Below are 25,210 nucleotides of genomic sequence, written 5' to 3' on the forward strand. Positions count from 1 at the left end.
AATATTTCAGCTATATTCAGACGATGAACATAAAATGAACATGAAATGAAAAAAGAGGATGGGACACAAGGACAATAGGGTCGACAAATTTTGATTGCCACTGGAAAAAGAGGGGATGGGTAAGGGGCAATTTAGCCTCCTGTGGCGGAGCCCTATGGTTCCTACTTCTATCGAATACCACAGCAGGGTTCTTTAACGTGCAAGGAACGTGGCATCTTTCCCAACACGGTATCCCACTATGGTTTGCGGTCAGGTTTTCTGTATTATAGCCTGACAATCCCAGCATGTAACACACCAGGGGTACCCCATTCAACCACCTGGGGCACACATCCCAGTTGCTCTGTGGGCAGAGCGCCTAGCCCCCGGCTAGGTTTCTGAGCACCATTTAGTCGCCTTATACGACAAGCTTAGCGCTGTTGCAGGCCTATTCTTTTAACACCCGGACCTGCACGGGGCAAAATATGAATGGAAAAACACACTACTAGAAACTGGGAACATGGAACAGGTGCACCGGTAAAGTAACTTCCTCTTAAAAATTTGGGAACGTCAACCAATAGCAGGTACAAAAAATGTACATCAAGTCATTACGCTTTAATTTCCTCAAGACCACAATTACGGCAAGAATCTGCTTTAAGACCCCAATGTTATGCAGGTTAACTTGTTAGAGATCTAATGGTTGTCGGCTAGGGTATTATCAAAACCATTTCGTCAAACGTAAACACTGTAACTGGTTTATTGATTAATGCTTTATTTGTTGGAATTAAATTGTTTGATTTTCTGGAAAAATATTCTCAGATTTATTACTGTGCAATCTTTGAATACTTATTTCAATGAGGTCATTTGAAGACCCATTATTTCAAAACTTTAATCAATATGACTTTCCCGTAAATGGTTTTAATCAAATTGACGTATTGACGTCATCAACACAGTTTTAAATTCTAAATTATTGTTGAGAAAAAAAGCAATTTCATACAAATACATTCTAAATTGATTGGGCTTTTTCATAACTGGGACAAGCTTTGATTTATGCTGGTATAAAAACGATGAAGTTTAAAAAAAAATACAATAAGAGCTCAGACAATATTGATGAAAAGAAAAAAATGTGACGTTTGCAGGTGTGTTTTAAATTGTCGTTTTTATAATAGACAAAACTTAATTCTGATATTATTTTGTTTAATATATCGACAGAACTGATATACATTTTTGTATTTTTCATTTCAAGGGCCACACGTGCTTACACTACGGATATGGGAAGTCTCTCGTTGACTAAACGTCATTTTCTTCAAGGTTTGGTAGTATGGTTTTTGAACAATTGCGCTTATCTTGTTTTGATTTCTTTAATATACTTTAATTGAGTGTTGAATTTCTTATTAACAAGCACTTAGAACACATTGCATGCTGCGAAGTAATAAATAAGTCTACCGTTATTTCATGGCACTGATCGGATGAAAAACATTTACTTATCATTTTTCACAAATAAAACGCAAACTTTGGTAGCAGAATTCGTCCCTCATTTTCCACGTTCCAGTGTAGTAAATTCCGAAGTCAGCTTCTTCTCCATTGAAGTCATTGTCGCGGTTGTTCGGCTGAGTGCCTTGCCAAGAAAAATAGTTTTGAGAATTCAGTTTTGTCCATTCCCAGACACCTTCTTGATATATATCTGATGCGCCAACAAAATATTGCCTAATCTCGTGTGGATCTAAAGCATAAAAAACAGGTCGACGGTTTGTCAATATATTATTTAAGTACAATGTAATAATATTTGATAAATGAAAAATTAAAAATGAACAAAAAAAAAAAAAAAAAAAAGCTGATAAACTCATACATGTATAAACTTTTTCGACTTTAAAAATGGTTCGATTTAGACAAATGTTCGGTTAAACAAGATTAAAAATGGTATAAAGGGACTTTCAAAAGTGTCTGGTTTAGATAGGTTTCCGGATTTGTCAGGATTTGGTTTCGTTAGTTTACATTGTATAAATAACATCAAGCTCCACACGGCGGCAGACGTTCGTATTTTTTCTTACTAACCCCTGCAGACAGGTCTTTCAAAATTCTCGGAAATTATTCAAATCAAACGTTGTTTGACGATCGGATAATGTAACGTAATTTTTTCACTTTTTTCCGATTTGCAAGATTGTTGCATTTTCTGGCAGAGCTGGATGCAGCGTTTAGAGTAAATATCAAACATCAGACGCTGTTCAAAACTTATAATTGCACAAATTTTGGACCATTTACCTAAAAGGAATCAACAGTTTTCTTTACATTCAATACTTACAATAAGTTTGTATGTAATGTGTGAACGTAGAAAATTTGACTTCAGTATCGAGGTATAACAAACTGCCGTTAAGGTTCTCACAGTAATTTCTAGCTTGGAACCAGTTTAATTTAAAAGCACTTGTAAACAAACAAAATCCCTCAATATGGACAAAAAAGGGGGAAGAGCAATCTACAAAAAAAAATGAATTTCAGTTTTCTTAAATTTTGGTTAATCCATATTTAAACAAATTCTTCAATGATGTACTATACCTAATTAAAAACAAAGTTCATTTTTTTGTTAATTTTGACAAATAAGGTAGATGCAAAGTATGCGTTCATGTCATATTTATATTGGAACTAAATGTGTACAATGTGTGTATCAATAATGTGCTGTGTAAAATTGACTCATATACAAACATTATTCCAAAACTGTGAAAATAATGCATGAATTCACACTTGTCATTTTACACCGAATGACGCCAGATTGGTCTCCGAATAACTTTATGACGTAAATGAACCAAAATAATTTTAAATTGTGACGTCATTACGTTGAAGGAGAATAAAGTACGAGAACAACAGCAAAAATGTATTATTTTTGTCAATAGTTCCACTAGTGTAAATACGTCTATTATCTGCGAATATATTCAGTATACAAATTATGCAAAAAACAAATAGATGTAGAGTAGTTCGTAACGTATGTTCACCTTCACTTTGTTTAGCATACATTTGAACTGACTGATTCTGCGATGAAGCTGAAATAACTGCCGAAATCCCAAAGCAAATGTCTTGGTATATGGTAAAAAAGCGGCATGTTTCTATATAGCTACACTCGAACGCACATTTTGTAATGGAATTGTGTTCTGTTTGGAACACAATTTTTTCTGAGCGTGAAATGTCCCAACTGATGTAAGGTTGTAATGGTTTGTACTCCATCCCGATATCTTAAATGGAAAAATGTATAATTGGTCAGAAAATCTTGAGATGGTTTAAAGATATATCTAAAAATAGAAAATAAATTAAAAGCAAAAACAAAAAAGAAAAAAAAGTAAATGAACAAGATTCATTCTAAAATCCGATCTCTTACCACTCAGAAAAACAGATAAATTAGACCAGATTTTATAGCATTTATTCTCTCTCTTCCAGAACGGTTAAACTAACGACTCTTTGTTTGTTGGGGTTTAACGTCCGAGCAGCAATATTTCAGCTATATTGAGACGATGAACATGAAATTGACGATAAAATGAACATGAAATGATGAAATGAAAAAGGGATGGGACACAAGGACAATGGGGTCGACAAATTTTGATTGCCACTGGAAATAGGGAGAGGTGGGAAGGATCGGGCAATTTAGCCTCATGTGGCGGAGCCCTAAGGTTTCTACTCCGGAAGAATACCATAGTAGGGTTCTTTAACGTGCGAGGAACATGGCATCTTTCCCAACACGGTGCACCACTATGGTTTGCGGTCAGGTTTTCCGTATTATAGCCTGACAATCCCAGCATGTAACACGCCAGGGGTACCCCATTCCACCACCTGGGGCACACATCCCAGTTGCTCTGTGGGCAAAGCGCCTAAGCCCCCGGCTAGGGTTCTAAGCATTATTTAGTCGCCTCTTACGACAAGCTTAGCGCTGCTGCAGGCCTATTCTTTTAACACCCGGACCTGCATGGGGCTCAAAGAAATTAAATAAACAACAACTCCACTATATACTATGGGCAATGAACCAGGTGCAACAGTAGGGTAAGCGTCCTTTCAGTGTTGTGCAAGTTTGATAAAAGTACTTATTGACTATAAATTTGCCTATTTGTTTTAGTTCTAATTTGTCGTGGAAATCAAAAGAATGCAATCCTGGGCAAGTGCTAAGCTTGTCGTAAAAGGCGACTAAATAGTGCTGAGAACCCTAGCAGGGGGCTAGGGCGCTCTGCCCACAGAGCAACTGGAATTGGGTACTCCTGGTGTGTTACATGCTGGGGTTTTCAGGCTATAATACGGAAAACCTGACCGCAAACCATAGTGGTGCACCGTGTTGGGAAAGATGCCACGTTACTCGCACGTTAAAGAACCCTACTGTGGTATTCTCTCGGAGAAGGAACCATAGGGCTCCGCCACAGGAGGCTAAATTGCTCGACTCTACCCACCTCTCCCAATTTCCAATGGCAATCAAAATTTGTCGACCCCATTGTCCTTGTGTCCCATCCCTTTTTCACTTCATCATTTTATGTTGCCCCGTGCAGGTCCGGGTGTTAAAAGAATAGGCCTGCAGTAGCGCTAAGCTTGTCGTATACGGCGACTAAATAGTGCTCAGAAACCTAGCCGGGGGCTAGGCGCTCTGCCCACAGAGCAACTGGGATGTGTACCCCTGGCGTGTTACATGCTGGGGTTTGTCTGCCTATAATACGGAAATCCTGACCGCAAACCATAGTGGTGCAGCGTGTTGGGAAAGATGCCACGTTCCTAGCACGTTGAAGAACCCTGCTGTGGTATTCGATAGGAGTAGGAACCTTTGCGCTCCGCCACAGGAGGCTAAATTGCCCGACCTTACCCATCCCCCCTTTTTCCAGTGGCAATTAAAATTTGTCGACCCTATTATCCTCGTGTCCCATTCTTTTTTTTTTCCATTTCATGTTGATTTGATCATCGATTTCATGTTCGTCGTCTGAATATAGCTGAAATATTGCTGCTCGGACGTTAAACCCCAACAAACAAACAATCAATTTCATGTTCATTGTCTCAATATAGCTGAAATATTGCTGCTCGGACGTTAAACTCCAACAAACAAAAACAAACCAGACACATAAAATAAAGAACCTTAAAGAACGAAATAATACATACAAAGTAATAAAAGTATATGAGGAACTTAGACTCCACTAAAAACTGAGAGCATGGACCAGGTGCACCGGTAGGGTAAGCTTGAAGTTTTTATAAAAGCTAAATTTAATGTTTGTTTGTTGGGGTTTAACGTCCGAGCAGCAATATTTCAGCCATACTCAGACGATGAACATGAAATGATGAAATGAAAAAGGGGTGGGACACAAGGACAACGGGGTCGACAAATTTTTATTGCCACTGTAAATAGGGAGAGGTGGGTATGGTGGGGCAATTTAGCCTACTGTGGCGGAGCCCTATGGTTCCTACTCCGGGAGAATACCACATTAAGGTTCTTTAATGTGCGAGGAACGTGGCATGTTTCCCTACACGGTGCACCACTATGGTTTGCGGTCAGGTTTTCCGTATTATAGCCTGACAATCCCAGCATGTAACACGCCAGGGGTACCCCATTCCACCACTTGGGGCACACATCCCAGTTGCTCTGTGGGCAGAGCGTCCTAGCCCCCGGCTAGGTTTCTGAGCACTATTTAGTCGTCTTGTCGATTGGTTTGGTTGTTGGGGTTTAACGTCCGAGCAGCAATATTTCAGCTATATTCAGACAATGAACATGAAATGAAAAAAAGAAAGGATGGTTCACAAGGATAATAGGGTCGACAAATTTTGATTGCCACAAGAAAAAGGGAGGGATGGGTAGGGTCGGGGAATTTAGCTTCCTGTGGCGGAGCGCAAAGGTTCCTACTCCTATCGAATACCACAGCAGTGTTCTTTAACGTGCGAGGAACGTGGCATCTTTCCCAACACGGTGCACCACTATGGTTTGCGGTCAGGTTTTCCGTATTATAACCTGACAACTCCAGCATGTAACACGCCATGGGTACCCCATTCCACCACCTGGGGCACACATCCCAGTTGCTTTGTGGGCAGAGCGCCTAGCCCCCGGCTAGGTTTCTGAGCACTATTTAGTCGCCTTATACGACAAGCTTAGCGCTGCTGCAGGTCTATTCTTTTAACACCCGGACCTGCACGGGGCGGATGGAAAACGGCAGCTCAAAGCTACTAATGGGTCTTAAAGGACTGACGAAGAAAACCGGCAGGCTGCAGCTGGCCCCAAAGACAACATTAAACACAGGTATAGCGAAGTAATTGCCCCCAAAAATATAATTCCGTTACCATTTCGCGTTGATGGTTAATATAAGTTAAACATGCGTAACTTTTGTACAAAATTATTGATTAGAAACCCTTAAGAAATCTTAAAGAAGAATGTTTTAAAAAACTAAGATTCAGTGAAAGTTGGGTTTAGTTGATAATGACATGTTAAGAGAAAAGACAGGATGATATTGACGGCATAAAATGAAAACAATCGATTTTAAGCAGAGCCGTACTTATTGCCCAAAACCGCTAACCCTTCCAGATTACATGGCTTTACCCAAGTTTTTATGTGCAGTTTTTGCTGTCTATTGTGCCTTATTTTTCGACCCTTAATGTTCCCCGTTTTCTCTACTTTCGTTTAACCAGGGATACTTCTGCAGTTAACATTCGAATATTTTTCCTACTGCGTATACTTTCATTAACAATTTACAAATTATGAATATTTTTGTTGTAATATTGGTCACTTCCTTTACACACAACTTAAACTATGACGTCATTACTGTCAAACCGATAATTTGAAATAAATATAAATATGTTATGATACCGGAATTCTGACCCAGAGTTTGATTTAAAAAAAAAGACATGTTTGGGTTATTGGTGCGATAAGGTACTTTCTTCAGAAACTTATAAGTACAGTCTTGTATGCAAAGGTCATAATAATAATAATAATAAATAATAATCTCCTTTATTTAAACAGGATAACATATTTAGTTACATAACTAGTTTACAATATGGTCCTGCATTATATACAAATATACAGCATAAATTATAAAAGTTACAATATAGCAGTAAAATACAAACAATGTTTGACTAGCAATACAAATAAACTAATGACCATGACATTGTTGTAAATACATTTTTTAAGAAAGATTCTATGGTTGTACAATTTTATAAAGTTTCATTCCGATCATTCAATAGATAATATGCTTGAGCCAACGATCAACTGAACTATTTAATGCTGTCCCACTAAAGTGTTTTGGTCGGAAACCGGATTGACTTGTAGGTATTAATTTATCATTTGACAAATATTCATAAAATGTATTGAAGACATGTCTTTCGAGAAGTTTGCTTACAATTGGCCATACCGGAACTGGTCTATAGTTGTTTACAATATGTTCATCGCCTGATTTGAATATAGGAGTAACCCTGGCATTTTTCCAGTCAAGTTTGTATCAATTGAAAAGTTCAAAATAAATATTAAAACTGCAACAATATCACTTGATGTTAATTTAAGCAATTTAACAGATATATTGTCTAATCCTGTAGCCTTTGCAGTACACATTCCAGAGATTTCCTTCAGAATAAAACTTTTAGTCATTTTTGGTACACAAAAATTCAACATTTTTACCAATACTGACCGAAAATTATGACCGTTGCTGCAGAAAAAAGGTTTGTTAAATATGTCAGCAATCTCATCATTTTCGGACACAGTTTGATCATCTGGTATTAATTTCAATGTGTGTCCTGAAAAAATCGAATGATCTTTTGTAGACAATCAGTTCAACAAATATATAGTTCCTGGTATAGATTCCTCATACTTTGTAAGAAATAATTCCAAATAATCTTCCAAATATATAGAAGACGTTTACAAAATGCTGGAATTTTTAATCGACAACGTATTTGTCCAGTTTGTTTTTCAACAAACGGTCGACATTCCAATGGGAACAAATTGTGCTCCTCTACTTGCTGACTATTCCTTCACTCTTATCAGGCTGACTTTATAGCTAATCTGATCCGAAAGAAAGAATATCGTTTAGCTAGATCCTTCAATCTCAGTTTCCGCTATATAGATGAGGTATTATCTTTACACAATGCTAATTTTGGGGATTTGATACATCGCATCTACCCCAAAGAAATTGAGATAAAGGATACTATAGACACTGTGAGGTCAGCCTCACATCTTGACCTACACTTAGAAATGGATGGTAAAGGAAAACTATTGACCACAATTGACGACAAACGTGATGACTTTTCATTAAAAATTGTCAACTTTTCCTTCATCTGCAGCAACATTCCTTCAGCACCTGTGTATGGCGTGTTTATATCACAACTCATACGTACTTTATGCCAGAGCTTGCCGAGACTACGTAGACTTTTAATATCGCGCTAGAATTCTAACAAATAGGCTTCTGGAGCAGGGTTATGTTGCTACAAGATTATAGTCATCACTTTAAAAGTTTATGGTCGTCATCATAAACTCGTGGATCGTTACGGTGTATCAATCTGCACCATGAAAACCTATTTGTTCAACTTCTCATAGTTTTCCTTTCCCCTTTCGTCTACCCCGGATTTGACTTCTTATGAGCAACTCGGCGAGTGTTTCTAGAAAAGCAGAGGACTCTTACCCTACCGGTGCACCTGGTCCATGCTCCCAGATTTTAGTGGAGTCCGAGTTGCTCATTTGCTTTTATTACTTTGTATGTATGATTTTGGTTACTTTATGTTCTGTGTTGTGTATGTCTGGTCTTTGTCCCTGGATTGCATTCTTTTGATTACCGTTATAACCTTGGTTCCCTTGATTACTCTTTCTAAATATTTTAGATTTTGATGGAATGAATTCCTTAAGACAATGCCACATATCTTTTAGTTTTATAGATACTTGGTCTATGACTTCATCAATATAAGATTATTTTGCCTCTTTGAATTTTGATACGATTTTATTTCTGGCATATTTCTATAACGCCCAGTCATATTCAGAATTTGTCTTTAAGGCTTGTGTATGTGAATAATCTCGTTGATGCATGTCAGTTAGAATTACATCATTAATCCATTGTTCTGATCTTGGTTTAATCCTTCTTTCTGTAAGGGTAAATGATCGTCAATTTCTTCCATAAAACTGTTCTTTAAGAATGTTCACATTTCGTTAACAGCATTCATAGATTTGATAGACTCCCAATCAATTTTAAGCATGTCTTCCAAAGGTTAAGGTGCACTTAGCTTAAAAAATATCTCCTTGAAATCGTCAGATATAAAAAATAATGTAAGTTGGTGTTACAAACTCAATATCGGAACAGAAGATTTTGTTTAAAAATATCAGAAGTAATTTATCAGAAAAAAATATCAAAGCAACCTACATCCTAAAGTGTGTATTATTTGTCATGTCATTGACAAACGATTACGATCCAAATAAGCTGCTTATTGTTAGAAGTTATTTCACAATGCTTTTTTTATTGTGACACGTACGTGAAAAAATGCTTTATGAAATCGACTGACAATAATCATTTCTTTTATACATTTGTTGAACAATGAAACAATTCAACTTGGAGAGATCACAGAAAATCTATTTAGTCAGTGACTACATTACCTGTAAAATCAAGTAAAACTACTTTTGTGATTCGACTAAAGAATTTAAACGGTAGTTCCGAAAAACGGAAGATAGAGTCTAGAAACTTGAGACAAAAAAAAAATACAAACAGAAAAAAAAAAACAACAAACAAACAACATTTACAGCCCCGTGCAGGTCCGGGTGTCAATAGTTTGTTTTGTTTGTTTGTTGGGGTTTAACGTCCGAGCAGCAATATTTCAGCTATATTCAGACGATGAACATGAAATGGATGATAAAATGAACATGAAATGAAAAAAAAGAAAGGATGGGTCAGGAGGATAATAGGGTCGACAAATTTTGATTGCCACTGGAAAAAGGGGGGATGGGTAAGGTCGTGCAATTTAGCCTCTTGTGGCGGAGCGCAAAGGTTCCTACTCCTATCGAATACCACAGCAGGGTTCTTTAACGTGCGAGGAACGTGGCATCTTTCCCAACACGGTGCACCACTATTGTTTGCGGTCAGGTTTTCCGTATTATAGCCTGACAACCCCAGCATGTAACATGCCAGGGGTACCCCATTCCAGTTGGCCCTGTCCCTATTATTGTTGTTATTCTGATTTTTAACACTGGTTTTCACTCCTCCTTGTTATTTGTTCATCTTTTCCTAAGACTATCAAATTTCTTGAAGTGGAAACTTATGATTTCATTTCTATTTAACCAGCTATTTTCCAATAATAGTGGAAATGATTTGAGATCATTGTTATACATGTATTTGTAATGTATTTGAACAAAGAACTATGAAGTGAATGTTGATACAAGAATAACACAATACTGGGACAACGACCAGACTAAGACAATAGACAGAAGAAACAACAAATAGAAAACCACAAAATACCTAAAAATTACACGCACATATACATCAAAGGAAATGTTTGTTTGTTTGGTTGTTGGGGTTTAACGTCCGAGCAGCAATATTTCAGCTATATTCAGACGATGAACATGAAATTAATGATAAAATGAACATGAAATGATGATGAAATGAAAAAGGGATGGGACACAAAGACAATGGGGTCGACAAATTTTGATTGCCACTGTAAATAGGGAGAGGTGGGTATGGTCGGGCAATTTAGCCTACTGTGGCGGAGCCCTATGGTTCCTACTCCGGGGGAATACCACAGTAGGGTTCTTTAACGTGCGAGGAACGTGGCATCTTTCCCAACACGGTGCACCACTATGGTTTGTGGTCAGGTTTTCCGTATTATAGCCTGACAACCCCAGCATGTAACACGCCAGGGGTATCCCATTCCACCACCTGGGGCACATATCCCAGTTGCTCTGTGGGCAGAGCGCCCTAGCCCACGGCTAGGGTTCTGAGCACTATTTAGTCGCCTTTTACGACAAGCTTAGCGCTGCTGCAGGCGTATTCTTTTGACACCCGGACCTGCACGGGTCTCAAAGGAAATGAGTAATTCAGGCGATCTGCACTTAAAACTGGGAGCATGGATCGGGTTCATCGGTAGGATAAGCTTCTCTTCCCTTTTATAAACACCCTCTGGATTGTCTCGTCCGGATTTGGCAAAGAGGAAAAAGGAAAACTATGACAATGCGGATCTCATGGGGCAGATTGATAACCTGTTATAATCTTCAAGTTACAGGTGACGATTTTAATTTAATTTTTTTGTAATGATGACATTAATCTTGTAACAATATAATCCTGTACCAGAAGCTTAATTGAAAGAAGTCGAGCGACGTACAAAAAGTCCGCGCTCCTTTTGGAAATCTCTTGCAAACGTACGGGTTATTCGCAGGTGCTGAATGGATATAACCACAGATCCACAGATGACGGGGAGTCGATGTTCGTCGCGTAGTGTACCCCATACGCACAGAATAAACGCAATATTGAAATCACAATGTATTGAATGGTAAAATAATAACTTATCAGCAATTTGAATTTTAACATGCGTACGCTTAATGCTAAAGTTCATTTGATAAATTCTAACTAACGTATTGTTTTGGTACAACTTCTTACCATCATCAATTATCGTGGTAAAAGGTCCTTTTAATAAAATAAGATGCATTCGGTTTTGTTTTTTTTACATGTACAGTGACACCAGTCTAAAGGAAACCCTTTTAGATATTAATTTTAATTGAATATAGACAGCGGTTAGGTTAAATCAAAATTAAAAAAAGAAAACATTTAAATTGATATCCAGAGTCTTTAAAAAAGAGTCCAGTTAAGACAGATTTTCGATGAATTCAGCATTCGGTTTCACTGCATTTTAATCTCCAATTTATTGTGATAAAAGAAAAGATTCTTGTCAATATTTGTTTATTTGTTTGTGCATTCTATTTTAATATAATGATGAGAATATGTATATAGTGTAATACCTATCATGTTACAGGAGACAAACAAAAATCTCTGCAACACTTAAACATACTTTTTCCCACAAATGTGCACAGTGTGAACAGCTTGCCAATATATATCATAAGACTGATTGATTGATTGTTGGGGTTTAACGCCCGAGCAGTAATATTTTAGCTATATATTTCAGGCGATGAACATGAAAAGGATGATAAAATGAACATGAAATGATGATGAAATGAAAACGGGATGGGACACATGGATAAAGGGGTCGGCAAAGTTTGATTGTCACTGGAAATTTGGAGAAGTGGGTAGGATCGGGCAATTTAGCCTCCTGTGGCGGAGCCCTGTGGTTCCTAGTCCGGGAGAATACCACAGAAGGTTTTTATGAATGTGCGAGGAACGTGGCATATTTCCCAACACGCTGTACCACTGGTTTGCGGCCAGGTTTTCCGTATTATAATTAAAATAGTATCGTCCACAATACAGAACAAATATGTTGTTAATAAAAAAATACAGGATTTATTTAACCATGTTTTCATCGGAAAATTGTAATCTATCAAAAGTATGATTTGGTTGGATTAGAAATTTTCAACCTTGTTTTTTTCCCGGTTTAAATTGTATTTAATTTGCATTACAACAAAAAAATAAACTACTTTGAGTAAAAGAAAAGCAGAAGCCAATACTTTTTCGAATGCATAGTTATTTTGTGCTTTGGTTAACCATTTACATATAGACCATACATCGAAAAGATATTCATAAAACACATATACACATAAACATTAGAACTAAATTATATTTATTTTCTCCTTTTATAGGGTACTGTTATCTGTCAATTGTTAACTGTAAAAATAACAATAACAACATTAGAATAAGCATCCTTGATCTAGATGGTTTGTTTGTTTGTTTGTTGGGGTTTAACGTCCGAGAAGCAATATTTCAGCTATATTCAGACGATGAACATGAAATTGATGATAAAATAAACACGAAATGACGACAACACGAAAAAGGGACGGGACACAAGAACAATGGGGTCGACAAATTTTGACTGCCACTGGAAATAGGGAGAGGTGGGTAGGGTCGGGCAATTTAGCCTCCTGTGGCGGAGCCCCACGTTTCCTACTCCGGGAGAATACCACAGTAGGGTTCTTTAACGTGCGAGGAACGTGGCATCTTTCCCAACACGGTGCACCACTATGGTTTATGGTCGGGTTTTCCGTATTATAGCCTGACAACCCCAGCATGTACTACGCCAGGGGTACCCCATTCCACCGCCTGGGGCACACATCCCAGTTGCTCTGTGGGCAGAGCGCCCTATCCCCCGGCTACGGTTCTGAGCACTATTTAGTCGAGTTTTACGACAAGCTTAGTGCTGTGCCTAACACCCGGACCTGCACGGGGATGATCTAGATGGAATATATGATTCCTAATGGTGAAAATGGATAGTAAATCTAGTCGGTTCGGTTATCATTCATCCAATCATCGTGTAAGTGCGAAGCAATAAAGGAAAATACCAAAACAAATGTGTATTGATTCTGCAGTTCTAGATTTTCAAATAAAGAATAATATCGATTAGAAATTAGTTTCTAGCTGGTGGAGATGGATGAAATTAACAAGTTGTGAAGAATAAAAATTCCTCATGGTTTACATGGATGAAATAAAATTATTCAACAAATATGAAATACAAAATAAAGCAAATATAAAATAGTAAAATATATGGTGAATGCAAATATAATAATACAATTCCTACCGAAAATGTCCCTTGAATGGAAGCCGAAACATATGTGATCGACCAATCAGATAAAAAAATTATCCATAAAATTAATCTTGTGTAACGATAGAAAATTTGAAGCACTGTGGCAACATGTGTAGCAAAAATCGATAAAGCAACAACTTTATCATAATAAGAACATAACCAATTAATAAATATGGATAGAATACTGTAAACGCGACGTAGCCTGTTAGTCCAATGTCGCGTTGAAAGTGTCAATCCACTGTCGTGTATTATCAATTTTTTCCGTTTAATAATCTTTTAAATATTCTTTTCTGTTACTAGGAGAATAATTTGAGGCGATTTATTTCGCGAAGTTCGCAAACATAAATCGCTCGCAAAAATAATTTGGTTTACAGCTAACATTGTTTCTCCTACTCATACTTTACCAGGAGCTAATGTTGTTGTTGTTGTTGTGGTTGTGGTTGTGATGAGAAGCGAAGGAATGGTAGAAAGCAATATTAATGGAATAACTGAAACATAAAGTAAAAATAATTCAACAATAATGTAATACTTCTATGTAGATATTTATGAAGAGAGTGTAATAGTGGAAAAGGAGAACTTTTTATCTGATAAACGTTTTGAACAATCTGTTTACATACTGTATATGGTGGAGTTTTCGCGAGTTTTATTTTCACTATCTTCGCGGTAAGACCTGTAATGTCAAAACTAAGCTCTTAAATATTTTTTCTTCAAATAACATTCTTATACGATTTGTGGAATGATCGCATATTTAAAGCTGAACGAAAGTAAATTAACCGCAGAAAACGCAAAATAAAAAAAAATGTGGGGTGGGGGGGGGGGGTAATTTTATTTAGTGCACTACCACTGTTATGGGGTCGACAATGCAAATCCAAAAAGAACATATCAACGCATGAATATTGAAGCAATAAATAAAAGGAATAATGACAAAAGCTTTGAGTAAAAAAAGAAATAAAAACAGTGTTAAAGTTTCTTCGAAGGAATAGGGTATGTAAATCTCGTTCTAGTTTCGGCGTAGAACGTATTGAAATCCGAAGACCGATCTGCATTTTATTGTTTACTTCCGGGTACTCGAAACATTGTATGTTTGTTTGTTTGTTGGGGTGTAACGTCCGAGCAGCTATATTCAGACTATGAACATGAAATGATGGTGAAATGAAAACAGACACAAGGATATAAGGGTCGACAATTTTGATTGCCACTAGAACAAGGGATGGGTAAGATCGGGCAATTTAGCCTCCTGTGGCGGAGCGCAAAGGTTCCTACTCCTATCGAATACCACAGCAGGGTTCTTTCACGTGACATCTTTCCCAACACGGTGCACCACTATGGTTTGCGGTCAGGTTTTCCGTATTATAGCCTGACAACCTCAGCATGTAACACGCCAGGGATACCCCATTCTACCATCTAGGGTACACATCCCAGTTGCTCTGTAGGCCACTGGCTAGGTTTCTGAGCACTATTTAGTCGTCTTTTACGATAAGCTTAGCGCTGCTGCAGGCCTATTCTTTCGACACCTGGACCTGCACGTGGCTCGAAACGCTGTATAACAATGCCAAATCTTCTATTTTATGTTTTTTCTTAATACCTTTATCATGTAGAAATAGATATTTGTCATTTTTATCAGTATTTTTTACACAAAAAGATGTTTTGCCTTAAACACTGAACTCAACGATCTCTAAATGACAAATCTCCTTGCTTTTGAATGGTAGACTAGGACCCATTCTCGTGAAATCACGGGTTCACATGACGAGACTTACATACCCTATACGAATACATAAGTTATATCTCTAATCTAAATCATCTTTGAAGATCACCTACGTAATGACGAGAGATCGACAGGTGTTCGATTTACTGCTGGAGTTACTAAAACAAGAGGATTGTCTTGAACTGGTACGAAAAAGGGAAATGGCTGTGGAAGTATCTGTGTTCTGACATCCTGTGGTGACATAGGACATATCACCATTACTATAAGTAGGATGACAAAAAATCTTCTGTTGTTCATCTACATACGACAAAGAAATAAATGTAATGTTATATATATTTCTTAATGATAACATTATAACTGATTGATTAGTAAAAGTTATTAGATAAAGAAATTATATAAAGCTTTGTTTTTTACTGTGTTGTGCTTTCATTTTTGTTTTGTTTTTGTCTTTTTTTGTTGTTTTTGTTTAATTTTGTTATCTTATGTCATTTAATGGTGCATTTTGATTAAATAATGTTTGTGTTTTGTGTTTTCTTATTTAACAGAAATGTCAATGTTGAGATCATGAATCTGCATAATTCAGGGAATACATTATGGCCCTAATGTTCTATTCGTAATTTTTTTATATATATATAAAACGGATTTTCCTCGATTTGTTTTCAGAGAAAAAGAAAAAATAACGTAATTTTTAGCTAAGTTTTTCATTCAAATCAATAGACAACGGTTCATTTTATCTCGGTTATGTCAAAATAGCATGCTCCCCGCGAGAGTGAGAATGCATTAGAATCACTGCTTCTACGTTAAGCACCCGCGGGGATACTGAGTGACGACTCAGAGGCTTAGAAGAGGAAGAATTTGTCCAAGTGTGATGCCTGAACTACATACGGACTGTTGCTTCTGTGCGCTGGAACAATAAAATTTGATTTAGCGTGTCGATCCATTTCAAAGTAGTGCCTGTTAGCTGGATCAAACATTCTTATAAAATATCTGCCACAGTACGTAAAATCATAAGTTGTAATCAAAATTACAGTCTTTTATTTGACCGGAATTGCGCAAACGATTATTTTCCGCGGTTCAAAGTCCCCCCCGGAAACTATAACATAAAAGGTTGGGTCAATGACGCCATATTTAGAACAAATATTAAATTTTATAGAAATTTATTGAGCAAATACACTGTGTACTTGTGGGAAGAAACATGAGGAAATAAAAAAAGAATTTTTATAGGTTGATAGAGATGTTTCATACTTTTATGCAGTTTTTTCGGCAGCGTAAATGTTACCATTTTCGCCACAAATTTTCAGTGCAACTTGATATAACTGACGACGCAGAGTAAAACTGCATAAATATTATAGAATATCTATAACATATCATTGATTTTATGTGTAGGCCATGCAATTGTATTTTGAAGTCTCTGAATTTGTTCTTCTATTCTGATGTTTCGGTACTTTGTTGATATTGAGAAAATTTATACATAATATATCTGTTATAAAAATCTCGATACTCATATTCTCGAATATCATCATGAAATCTTAAATATTCGAATCATTTTTTAGCATTCACAATCAAAAACATCTTTAATTGCATGGAAGTTTCATTGTATGCATTTGTGGTGTGACATGCCTATCCAAACATTAGAAATAAAATGACAAATACTTAAAAACTTTAGTTTGAGCCTGAACGTATTTGTACCACATCTTGATGATTAAATAAGACATTATTACCAGTTAAACTCGAGCGTCAATCTAAAAAAAAATCAGTAATGAATCGACATAGCAAACGTCGGTATATACATGTCTATATTTTATTTTTTCATTTATTCCTGATGCGTTCCTGAACTTTGCATAATACAGTTCTTACCAATAAGCTGTTGAGACAAGATTTTGTTGCCACAAGACCAAAACATGGTTTAATTAAGGACCTCAAAATAAAAAAAAAACTTGTTAATATGTTAAAATGTTAATATTTGATTAAAAAAAAATTGTATCTTAAAAACTTTTGGAAGAAACATGAGAAAATAAGAAAAAATGATTTTTATAGGTAGATACAACCTTATGAATAATATAGTACAAGCAGGGTAAGATGCGATATAAAAATATAAAACATGATATTAATTGAGGAAATAGTCTAATAATTAATGCAAACATTACGTAAATAAAGAAAAGAAGCTCGCTACTTTCTTTCAGCCGACTAATATAAAACTTGTGTTATCGTTTATCTGAAATAAGTGTGTGCCTATTGCAAGTACATTGTACTGTAAAAAAATAGCAACGCATTAAAGTAATTCTCTGTCAAAGTCTGTTAAACAAAATGTGTTTAAGTTGTGGCACATAAAAACGCATAGATTTTATTGCTTTGTTCAAGTATTAATACCTCATAACCTCCAGAAATAACCATCAAAGTGTTTGTAGAGTCTGCTCTTTTAAGATATTGATTGCTCAAATTTAGTTGAAATGCAGAAGGGAAAAATAGCAGACAAATGTCTGGAACCTTTTTACTATATAAGCAGGCAAAATATACCAATATTCATTTCAAATAACTTTTTTTGGTTGTTTTCTAGATGCATTGAATGTATTTGTCACACGAAATTGAGAAAAAAAGATGTGCCGACCATTACCTGATTCTTACACAGAATGGTACTTAAATTGAAGGACTATCCAGGTGTATGAAAAACGTAGAAATTGGGAAGCAAGAAAATCTATATACACAATGCACACAACATATCAAAGAACAAATACATGTATATTACTGAAGTAAAGGTAATGGTTTGCAGGTAAATTCTCATGCACACTAATTATGAACTCCCACATACAAAAATAGTTTTACATAGCTCCAACACTTATCAAGGAAAATCAGTGATATCAAGAACTCTATATTGTCTTTAAAATACAGCATGATGCTATCTAAGGAATTAACATTTTGAATATACTGAGAATGATTTACATTGACACCTGTCTAGAAAAAATTTTAAAAATTCCGAAAACCCATCAAACCAGACACTTATGAATGAAAAAAAAAATAAATAAAAAAAAAATAAAACTGCTGAAATATCAGTTATTATCGCGCGGAAGTTTTAGGCCATTTAGTTTTTTTCTATTTTTTACCATGTTATGCGAGCATTTTTAATTTAATTTCTAATGGATTAAAGACAAAAGTATGATTGGTCCCTTTATCGAAGCCTTATTTAGTTTGGGCTACGGAGCGATCGAGATCGACGTTAATGACGTCACAGTACCAAGTTAGTTTATGGAAAATATCCTTGCCCAGATGAGTAATAAACAATCAAATCAAATTAAGTATCTGTCTTTGTAAGAATCATGCAAAATCTGAAAAAAATGTGATGCACCCCAAAAAAGGCTACATATTTTTATTTTTGTAATTAGGTTGTTTTATGGATCTATATTATGAAATGTGTAATTATTCATTAAAATCTGCCTGCTCTTATGAGATAATCCACATTGAAAATCCAGTAGATTCTATTGTATTTGAGTGCCATTGACAGGGTTATCTCCCTTAATTTTGAAATCTATAATGCATTCTATATAATTTGTATCTCCTAAGAGTACGGCTTATATGAAAAACCACATGTTAATTTCTGTTTACTATGACATTTCAAACAAAATATCAAAAATAAAAGTATGTAGGCTTTTTACCCATGAATCACATTTTGCATGATACTTAGCTGGAGTGCTACTCAATAAGTTATGAATGAAGTCTGCCTTGTATTAATCGAGAAAAGATAGGTAAATAGAGATAAATATTTGGTGCCTTCTCATATGCCTATTGTTTCTAAAACTATGTTAATAAAACTAAACTAATCAATCTTTTATGATTAGAACAGATAGGTTCTCGTTGGCGTACTCTAATGTACATCTTAAGACTTAATAACATTTGTAATCATAATTATTATTTGATAATAACAAAATTGTAAGTATTGTAAACTTATAAATTACAGTTATATACAGTTAAGCTATCAAATAACTTCTTATGGAGAGACAACATGTGTTTTTATAACTTCCCCTTCATTGACGCTAGTACAAAGTTACGGTTTTGTTACCTTGAAATGTATGAAAGGTTTGTTTGTTTGTTTGTTGGGGTTTAACGTCCGAGCAGCAATATTTCAGCTATATTCAGACAATGAACATGAAATGGATGATAAAATGAACATGAAATGAAAAAAAAAGGATGGGTCACAAGAATAATAGGGTCAACCAATTTTGACTGCCACTGGAAAAAGGGGGGATGGGTAAGGTCGGGCAATTTAGCCTCCTGTGGCGGAGCGCAAAGGTTCCTACTCCTATCGAATACCACAGCAGGGTTCTTTAACGTGCGAGGAACGTGCCATCGTTCCCAACACGGTGCACCACTATGGTTTGCGGTCAGGTTTTCCGTATTATAGCCTGACAACCCCAGCATGTAACACGCCATGGGTACCCCATTCCACCACCTGGGGCACACATCCCAGTTGCTCTGTGGGCAGAGCGCCTAGCCCCCGGCTAGGTTTCTGAGCATTATTTAGTCGCCTTTTACGACAAGCTTAGCGCTGCTGCAGGCCTATTCTTTTAACACCCGGACCTGCACGGGGCCGTAGGGTAATTGGATCAGTCTTTATTATTTTACACCAAACCGTCCAGAAAGTCGCTGTTAAAGTTATAGACAGCATGAAGGCACAAATCTGTTTGTTTGTTTGTTGGGGTTTAACGTCCGAGCAGCAATATTTCAGCCATTTTCAGACGATGAACATAAAATTGATGATAAAATGAACACGAAATGGTGATGAAATGAAAAAGGGATGGGACACAAGGACAATGGGGTCAACAAAAATTTTGATTGCCACTAGAAATAGGGAGAGGTGGGTAGAGTCGGACAATTTAGCCTTCTGTGGCGAAGCCCTATGGTTCCTACTCCGGGAGAATACCACAGTAGGGTTCTTTAACGTGCGAGGAACGTGGCATCTTTCCCAACACGGTGCACCACTATGGTTTGCGGTCAGGTTTTCCGTATTATAGCCAGAAAACCCCAGCATTTAACAGACCAGGGGTACCCCATTCCACCACCTGGGGCACACATCCCAGTTGCTTTGTGGGCAGAGCGCCCTAGCCCCCGGCTAGGGATCTGAGCACTATTTAGTCGCCTTTTACGACAAGCTTAGCGCTGCTGCAGGCCTATTCTTTAAACTCCCGGACCTGCACGGGATCATGTTATATGAAGATATCACATTAATTTTGAAAATAATCTAAATTCCTGTTAATATCTGTTCTTGCCTACTATTTCGTATATTCGTATATTTGGATTTGTTATGGCGCAGAACATGCAAAGTGTCTTTAAAAACATCTAATGAGCTAAAATGTCGGAAATGAAACAAAGACGGCTAGATTTTTATTTAAGTAACATTCCGTATAAACTTCGTGTATAAACCCTACCGAACCAAGGATGTTTTTTTTATTCATTCCACATATGTTATATTTTTGCATAAGATAGCCCATTCTGTATTTAGATGCGATTATTTTTTTTTAGAAAATTATACATTTATCTCCCACTAATATCAACAAAATCAAATCAAATCAAGAACGATAATGCTTGCAAATTTCATACACAATCTATAAATTTTTAACTCGAAAGTTCAACAAACTAAGGCTGGTCATATGGCATGTAAATGTTTCTGAATAAGAAACAATAGTGAATTCGTTGTTTTTGCCATGCATGAATCAACCCGTCTGATTTTCATGAAAACTACTACCTAATGTCATGTTGTATTGTACATGTTTTCTGGTTAGTTGTTATCTTTGGATGATGTTCACTTAAATTACAGTAAAAATCTTTGTCCACGTAATTTATCTTTTGTAGTTGCTGAAGGAGCTCTGAAACAGCTGTAGCTTGGATTCAAATATTTTTTAAAAAAAAGTACGGATTTAGCTAAAAATAAATTCGTTTTTCTACCCCTTGGCAGTTTCTTTCAGCATTCAGACATTTTACTTGCAGAAGATTATTGGTCTGAACAGATTTCTGCATTTTACTCTACATGGTTCATGGGTTTATAGGCACATGTCTTAACTGTAATCAGATGACTCGGTTGTTCCATATTTTGTGAAGTACGAATTAAGACGGGAGTTATCTAGTGACTAATGTACTTTTTAATGACTTGTGATTACTTTTGATTAGGATAATGACGCTTTTAAGAACCTGACCACTATAATTATATGGTTACAATATAAACTTATCTATCAAAGTAGAACATGTGTCCAGTGAAGTTATTGCACAAAATTATCCTTACAAAGAGTAATCAAGGGAACCAAGTTATAGCGGTAATCAAAAGAGTGTAATCCAGGGACAAAGACCAGACATGGAAAACAGACATACACAACAAAGAACATGGAGTAACTAAAATCATACAAAAACGTAACAAAAGCAAATGAGCAACTCGGACTCCACTAAAAACTGGGAGCATGGACCAGGTGCACCGGTAGGGTAAGCGTCCTCTGCTTTCTAGAAACACCCGCCGAGTTGCTCATAAAAAGTCAAGTCCAGGGTAGACAAACGAGGAAAGGAAAACTATGACCCGTTGAATAAATCAGTTTTCATTGTGCCGATGGATACACCATAACGATCCACGAGTTCATGATGACGACCATAAAACTTCTGTAGTGATGACTTCAATCTTGTAGCAACATAACCCTGTTCCAGAAGCCTATTTGTTAGAGTTCTAGCGCGATAGAAAAAGTCTGCGTAGTTTCGGCAAGCTCTGGCATAACGTATGAGTTGTGATATGAACACTCCATACGCAGGAGCCGAAGGAATGTTGCCACAGATGAAAGGAAAGTTGACAATTCTGAATAGCATTAAGTAATAAAAACTAATTTACATCGTTAGTTTTGAAGTTAAAATAATATAGATTTTAACACAGCCGTTGAATTATTCAAGATCTTTGACGACTCAGCAGATGTTTCTAAATACAGAGAACGTTTACGCTTCAAGATCAATATGTTTTAGCAATATGTTTTTTCTGTGTGTTATTATCTGGGTAATGTAGGTGAGAATTGTTTCTTTCTTTCTATCTTATTTATTGTTGTTTATCCAGTTTAGTTTTACATCGCGCGAACAGTTCTGTTTCCTTTACTTCGTCTCTTGATTTACATGTCTAAAAAGTCTAAAATTAGATTAAAATATCTTGAAGTAATATTGCTACTGATGGAATCTTGGTGTTTGAGAAAACAATTATTTTTGTAACATATCAAATAAATTTAAGTATCACTTATACGGTCAAGTTCTTTTTTACATTTTAATCTGTTAGTAATGTACAAGTTTTTTCATGCATACAAACACTAGACCCTTATTTTATGTTTTCAATGCATTACGAGCTTTAAAACGGCTTATCCAAGTACTATCTAACTTGTCCTAAAGATGAATATTGGCCATATGTGTTTTCTTAGGATTGTTTTGTTTGGTTTTGATAGATTATTTTTGAGGTTTTTTTGTATCTTTATTTTGCTACCAGTTTTGTTACCGAATGCCGAAACAGCTCAAATACTCTTCTGTGAAAGTACTTTAGTTCGTGGATACCAATTTCCATTGTTTAGAGAAGATACACAAGTCAATTCTTGCATTCGTGTTTTATGTTTTAAGTAAACAGTCCTTTTTGTTGGGAACCAAATTTCGTGGTGTGCCTCACCCAAGAAAACTACGAAAATTAGTACCATACGAACAATAGTACTTTTACAGTATGTCACACTTAGACATTTAGAACTAAACCTCGAAATTTCATGTAAATTGGTATGGTACACTAATCAGCTCTGCCAATTTGTTAGGAGTAGTGATTATTTTTAGTTATTCTTTCACATCCTCCGCTGCAAAGCAGAGTAATGTGTAGTAAATAACATAGGGTTGCATAGGAATTCATTGCAATTGTTGTATAGTAAAAACTTCCTATTTACACAATATTTACACAATATACAATCCTCAGTTCCCCATAGAATACCCAATGCATTTTCTTTTTCAAATATCTATATTGTTAAATGAAATTTTATATTTAAATTTTTCAATCATTTATAAGTGAATCAAATATATTTTTCATATGAATCAATACATTAAAACTAATTTCTCCATTTTTCCAGTTTAAAATTCTAATTCCCCAATACAATATGCACACTCCCTGATCTTTATCTCCCGTTTCCCCCATCCACCTTATACCATAGTGTAACCTATACAAGTACACATGTATCTGAAGCTGGATTTTTTCTGTATACTATATTATTCTATACAATGGCCGGGATTGACAGACCCACAATTCTTGTAGTAGTCCGGAGGAAACCGGGAAGTCAATTAAATACCTTAACCAAATGCCTGATAAAATGGTGTAAAAAGTCAAAATGTATTGTTTAGGGAACAACCATTCGATTTTTATGGGTTTATGGGATGCCATCCTGCTATTTTGTATTTGGAGACAATTTAGGTCCTGCAGGCTTTTTTCTTAGACACTAAACATCGATAATTGTTTTTAGATAAAAACAAAATATATTTGGGCAATAATGAATAATGCCTTTTTTTATAGCCTGTCCGTTTTTTTTTAATTTCAATCCTGCCTTTTTCAAATTTGATCCTAGCCGCCTCCCTTCCATAAAAATCAATGACAGGTTCCTTACGTTAAGATATGCATGACAGATAAACTCTAAGAACAATTAACTTGTAATTGTGATCAAAATTACAATTCAACCTGATATAATTTTGATTTAAGTATAGTCAGTACTGTAGTGCATCATCATTTGTTCATCATTTCATAGTTTTCTCTCACTCTACCGCTTACCTTTGACTTGACTTTTTATGAACAGCTCGGCAAGTGTTTCTAGAAAAGTAGAGGACGCTTACCCTAACAGTATTCCTGGTCCATGCTCCGAGGTTTTAGTGGAGTTGTTACTTGTATATATTATTTTAGTTATTTTATGTCCTTTGTTTTGTGTGTCTGTTTTCCATGCCTGGCTTGATAATATTTTTTTAATGTCCATTGGGATCATGGTTTCTTTTGATTACGGTTTCCCAGCTGTAACATCAACATTCCAATAAGAGTAAGCTAGAGCAGTACTCGTCATGCTTATGTTATTTACCCTTGTTATTTTCATGGCAGCCTTAACTACTAATGTCTTGACTTGTAAATCTATAGGTATATAATTTGCTGCCACAGATTTTACCTTGGCCAAATTATTCATTAATCAAAATATATAGCAAAAACTTTGTGTATTCCAACGACCTCAACTATTGACAGAATTTTTTCCAAAGTGTAAATATTTTACGACATTAAGATTTATAACTGCAAGTTTCATTAGAATCAACTGGTTAAAACCAAAGTTGTTTAAGAAAATCAATTCCGACGGAATGTAGGGACGATTTCAATCCTGTGTAACTTTAAATTACTAAAAAAGACATGCAATTTTAAGACTTTCTGGTCGTACTCCTTTTCCTGCATTGAAAATATTTTCTCTAGAATTATCAATGCTTGTTTATGTTTTGTCTTGCTTTAATTATTTTGATGCCATGCTGTTTTTCCGTATTATGTATGTTCCCTTTTCCTTTTAATCAATTTGTTTGTTTGTTTGTTGGGGTTTAACGTCCGAGCAGCAATATTTCAGCTATATTCAGACAATGAACATGAAATGGATGATAAAATGAACATGAAATGAAAAAAAGAAAGGATGGGTCACAAGGATAATAGGGTCGACAAATTTTGATTGCCACTGGAAAAAGGGGGGATGGTAAGGTCGGGCAATTTAGCCTCCTGTGGCGGAGCGCAAAGGTTCCTACTCCTATCCTTTTAATCAATAATAAATACTTTGATCATATAGTAATGGTGTACATGATGTTTGGTTCTGTATATTGAAAACATTAATCATTAAAAAC

At 36.0% G+C, this 25,210-nt stretch overlaps 2 protein-coding genes across 2 annotated transcripts in view; both read right to left on the minus strand.

The window, feature by feature from the left end:
• Positions 1 to 1,463: 1,463 nt before the first annotated feature.
• The window catches only part of LOC148601547 (asialoglycoprotein receptor 2-like), a 38,166-nt gene continuing 14,419 nt past the window's right edge, over positions 1,464 to 25,210 (minus strand). The window contains exons 2-4 of the mRNA XM_088556415.1: positions 2,964 to 3,200; positions 2,279 to 2,449; positions 1,464 to 1,699 (exon numbers count right to left, since the gene is read on the minus strand). Coding sequence (XP_088412541.1) covers positions 1,464 to 1,699; positions 2,279 to 2,449; positions 2,964 to 3,200 — 644 coding nt within the window. The remainder of the gene's footprint in view (positions 1,700 to 2,278; positions 2,450 to 2,963; positions 3,201 to 25,210) is intronic.
• Positions 14,021 to 17,660, minus strand: LOC148601548 (uncharacterized). Its single transcript, XM_088556265.1, has 3 exons — positions 17,183 to 17,660; positions 15,439 to 15,622; positions 14,021 to 14,108 (listed from the first exon to the last, which is right to left on the minus strand). Exons 1-3 carry the CDS (start codon positions 17,226 to 17,228, stop codon positions 14,021 to 14,023), a joined length of 318 nt encoding a protein of 105 aa, XP_088412391.1. The 5' UTR covers positions 17,229 to 17,660.

This window comes from Perna viridis, chromosome 12 (assembly GCF_037379345.1).
Source record: "Perna viridis isolate PV_CMFRI_1.1 ecotype Kerala chromosome 12, ASM3737934v1, whole genome shotgun sequence".
Taxonomy (NCBI): domain Eukaryota; kingdom Metazoa; phylum Mollusca; class Bivalvia; order Mytilida; family Mytilidae; genus Perna; species Perna viridis.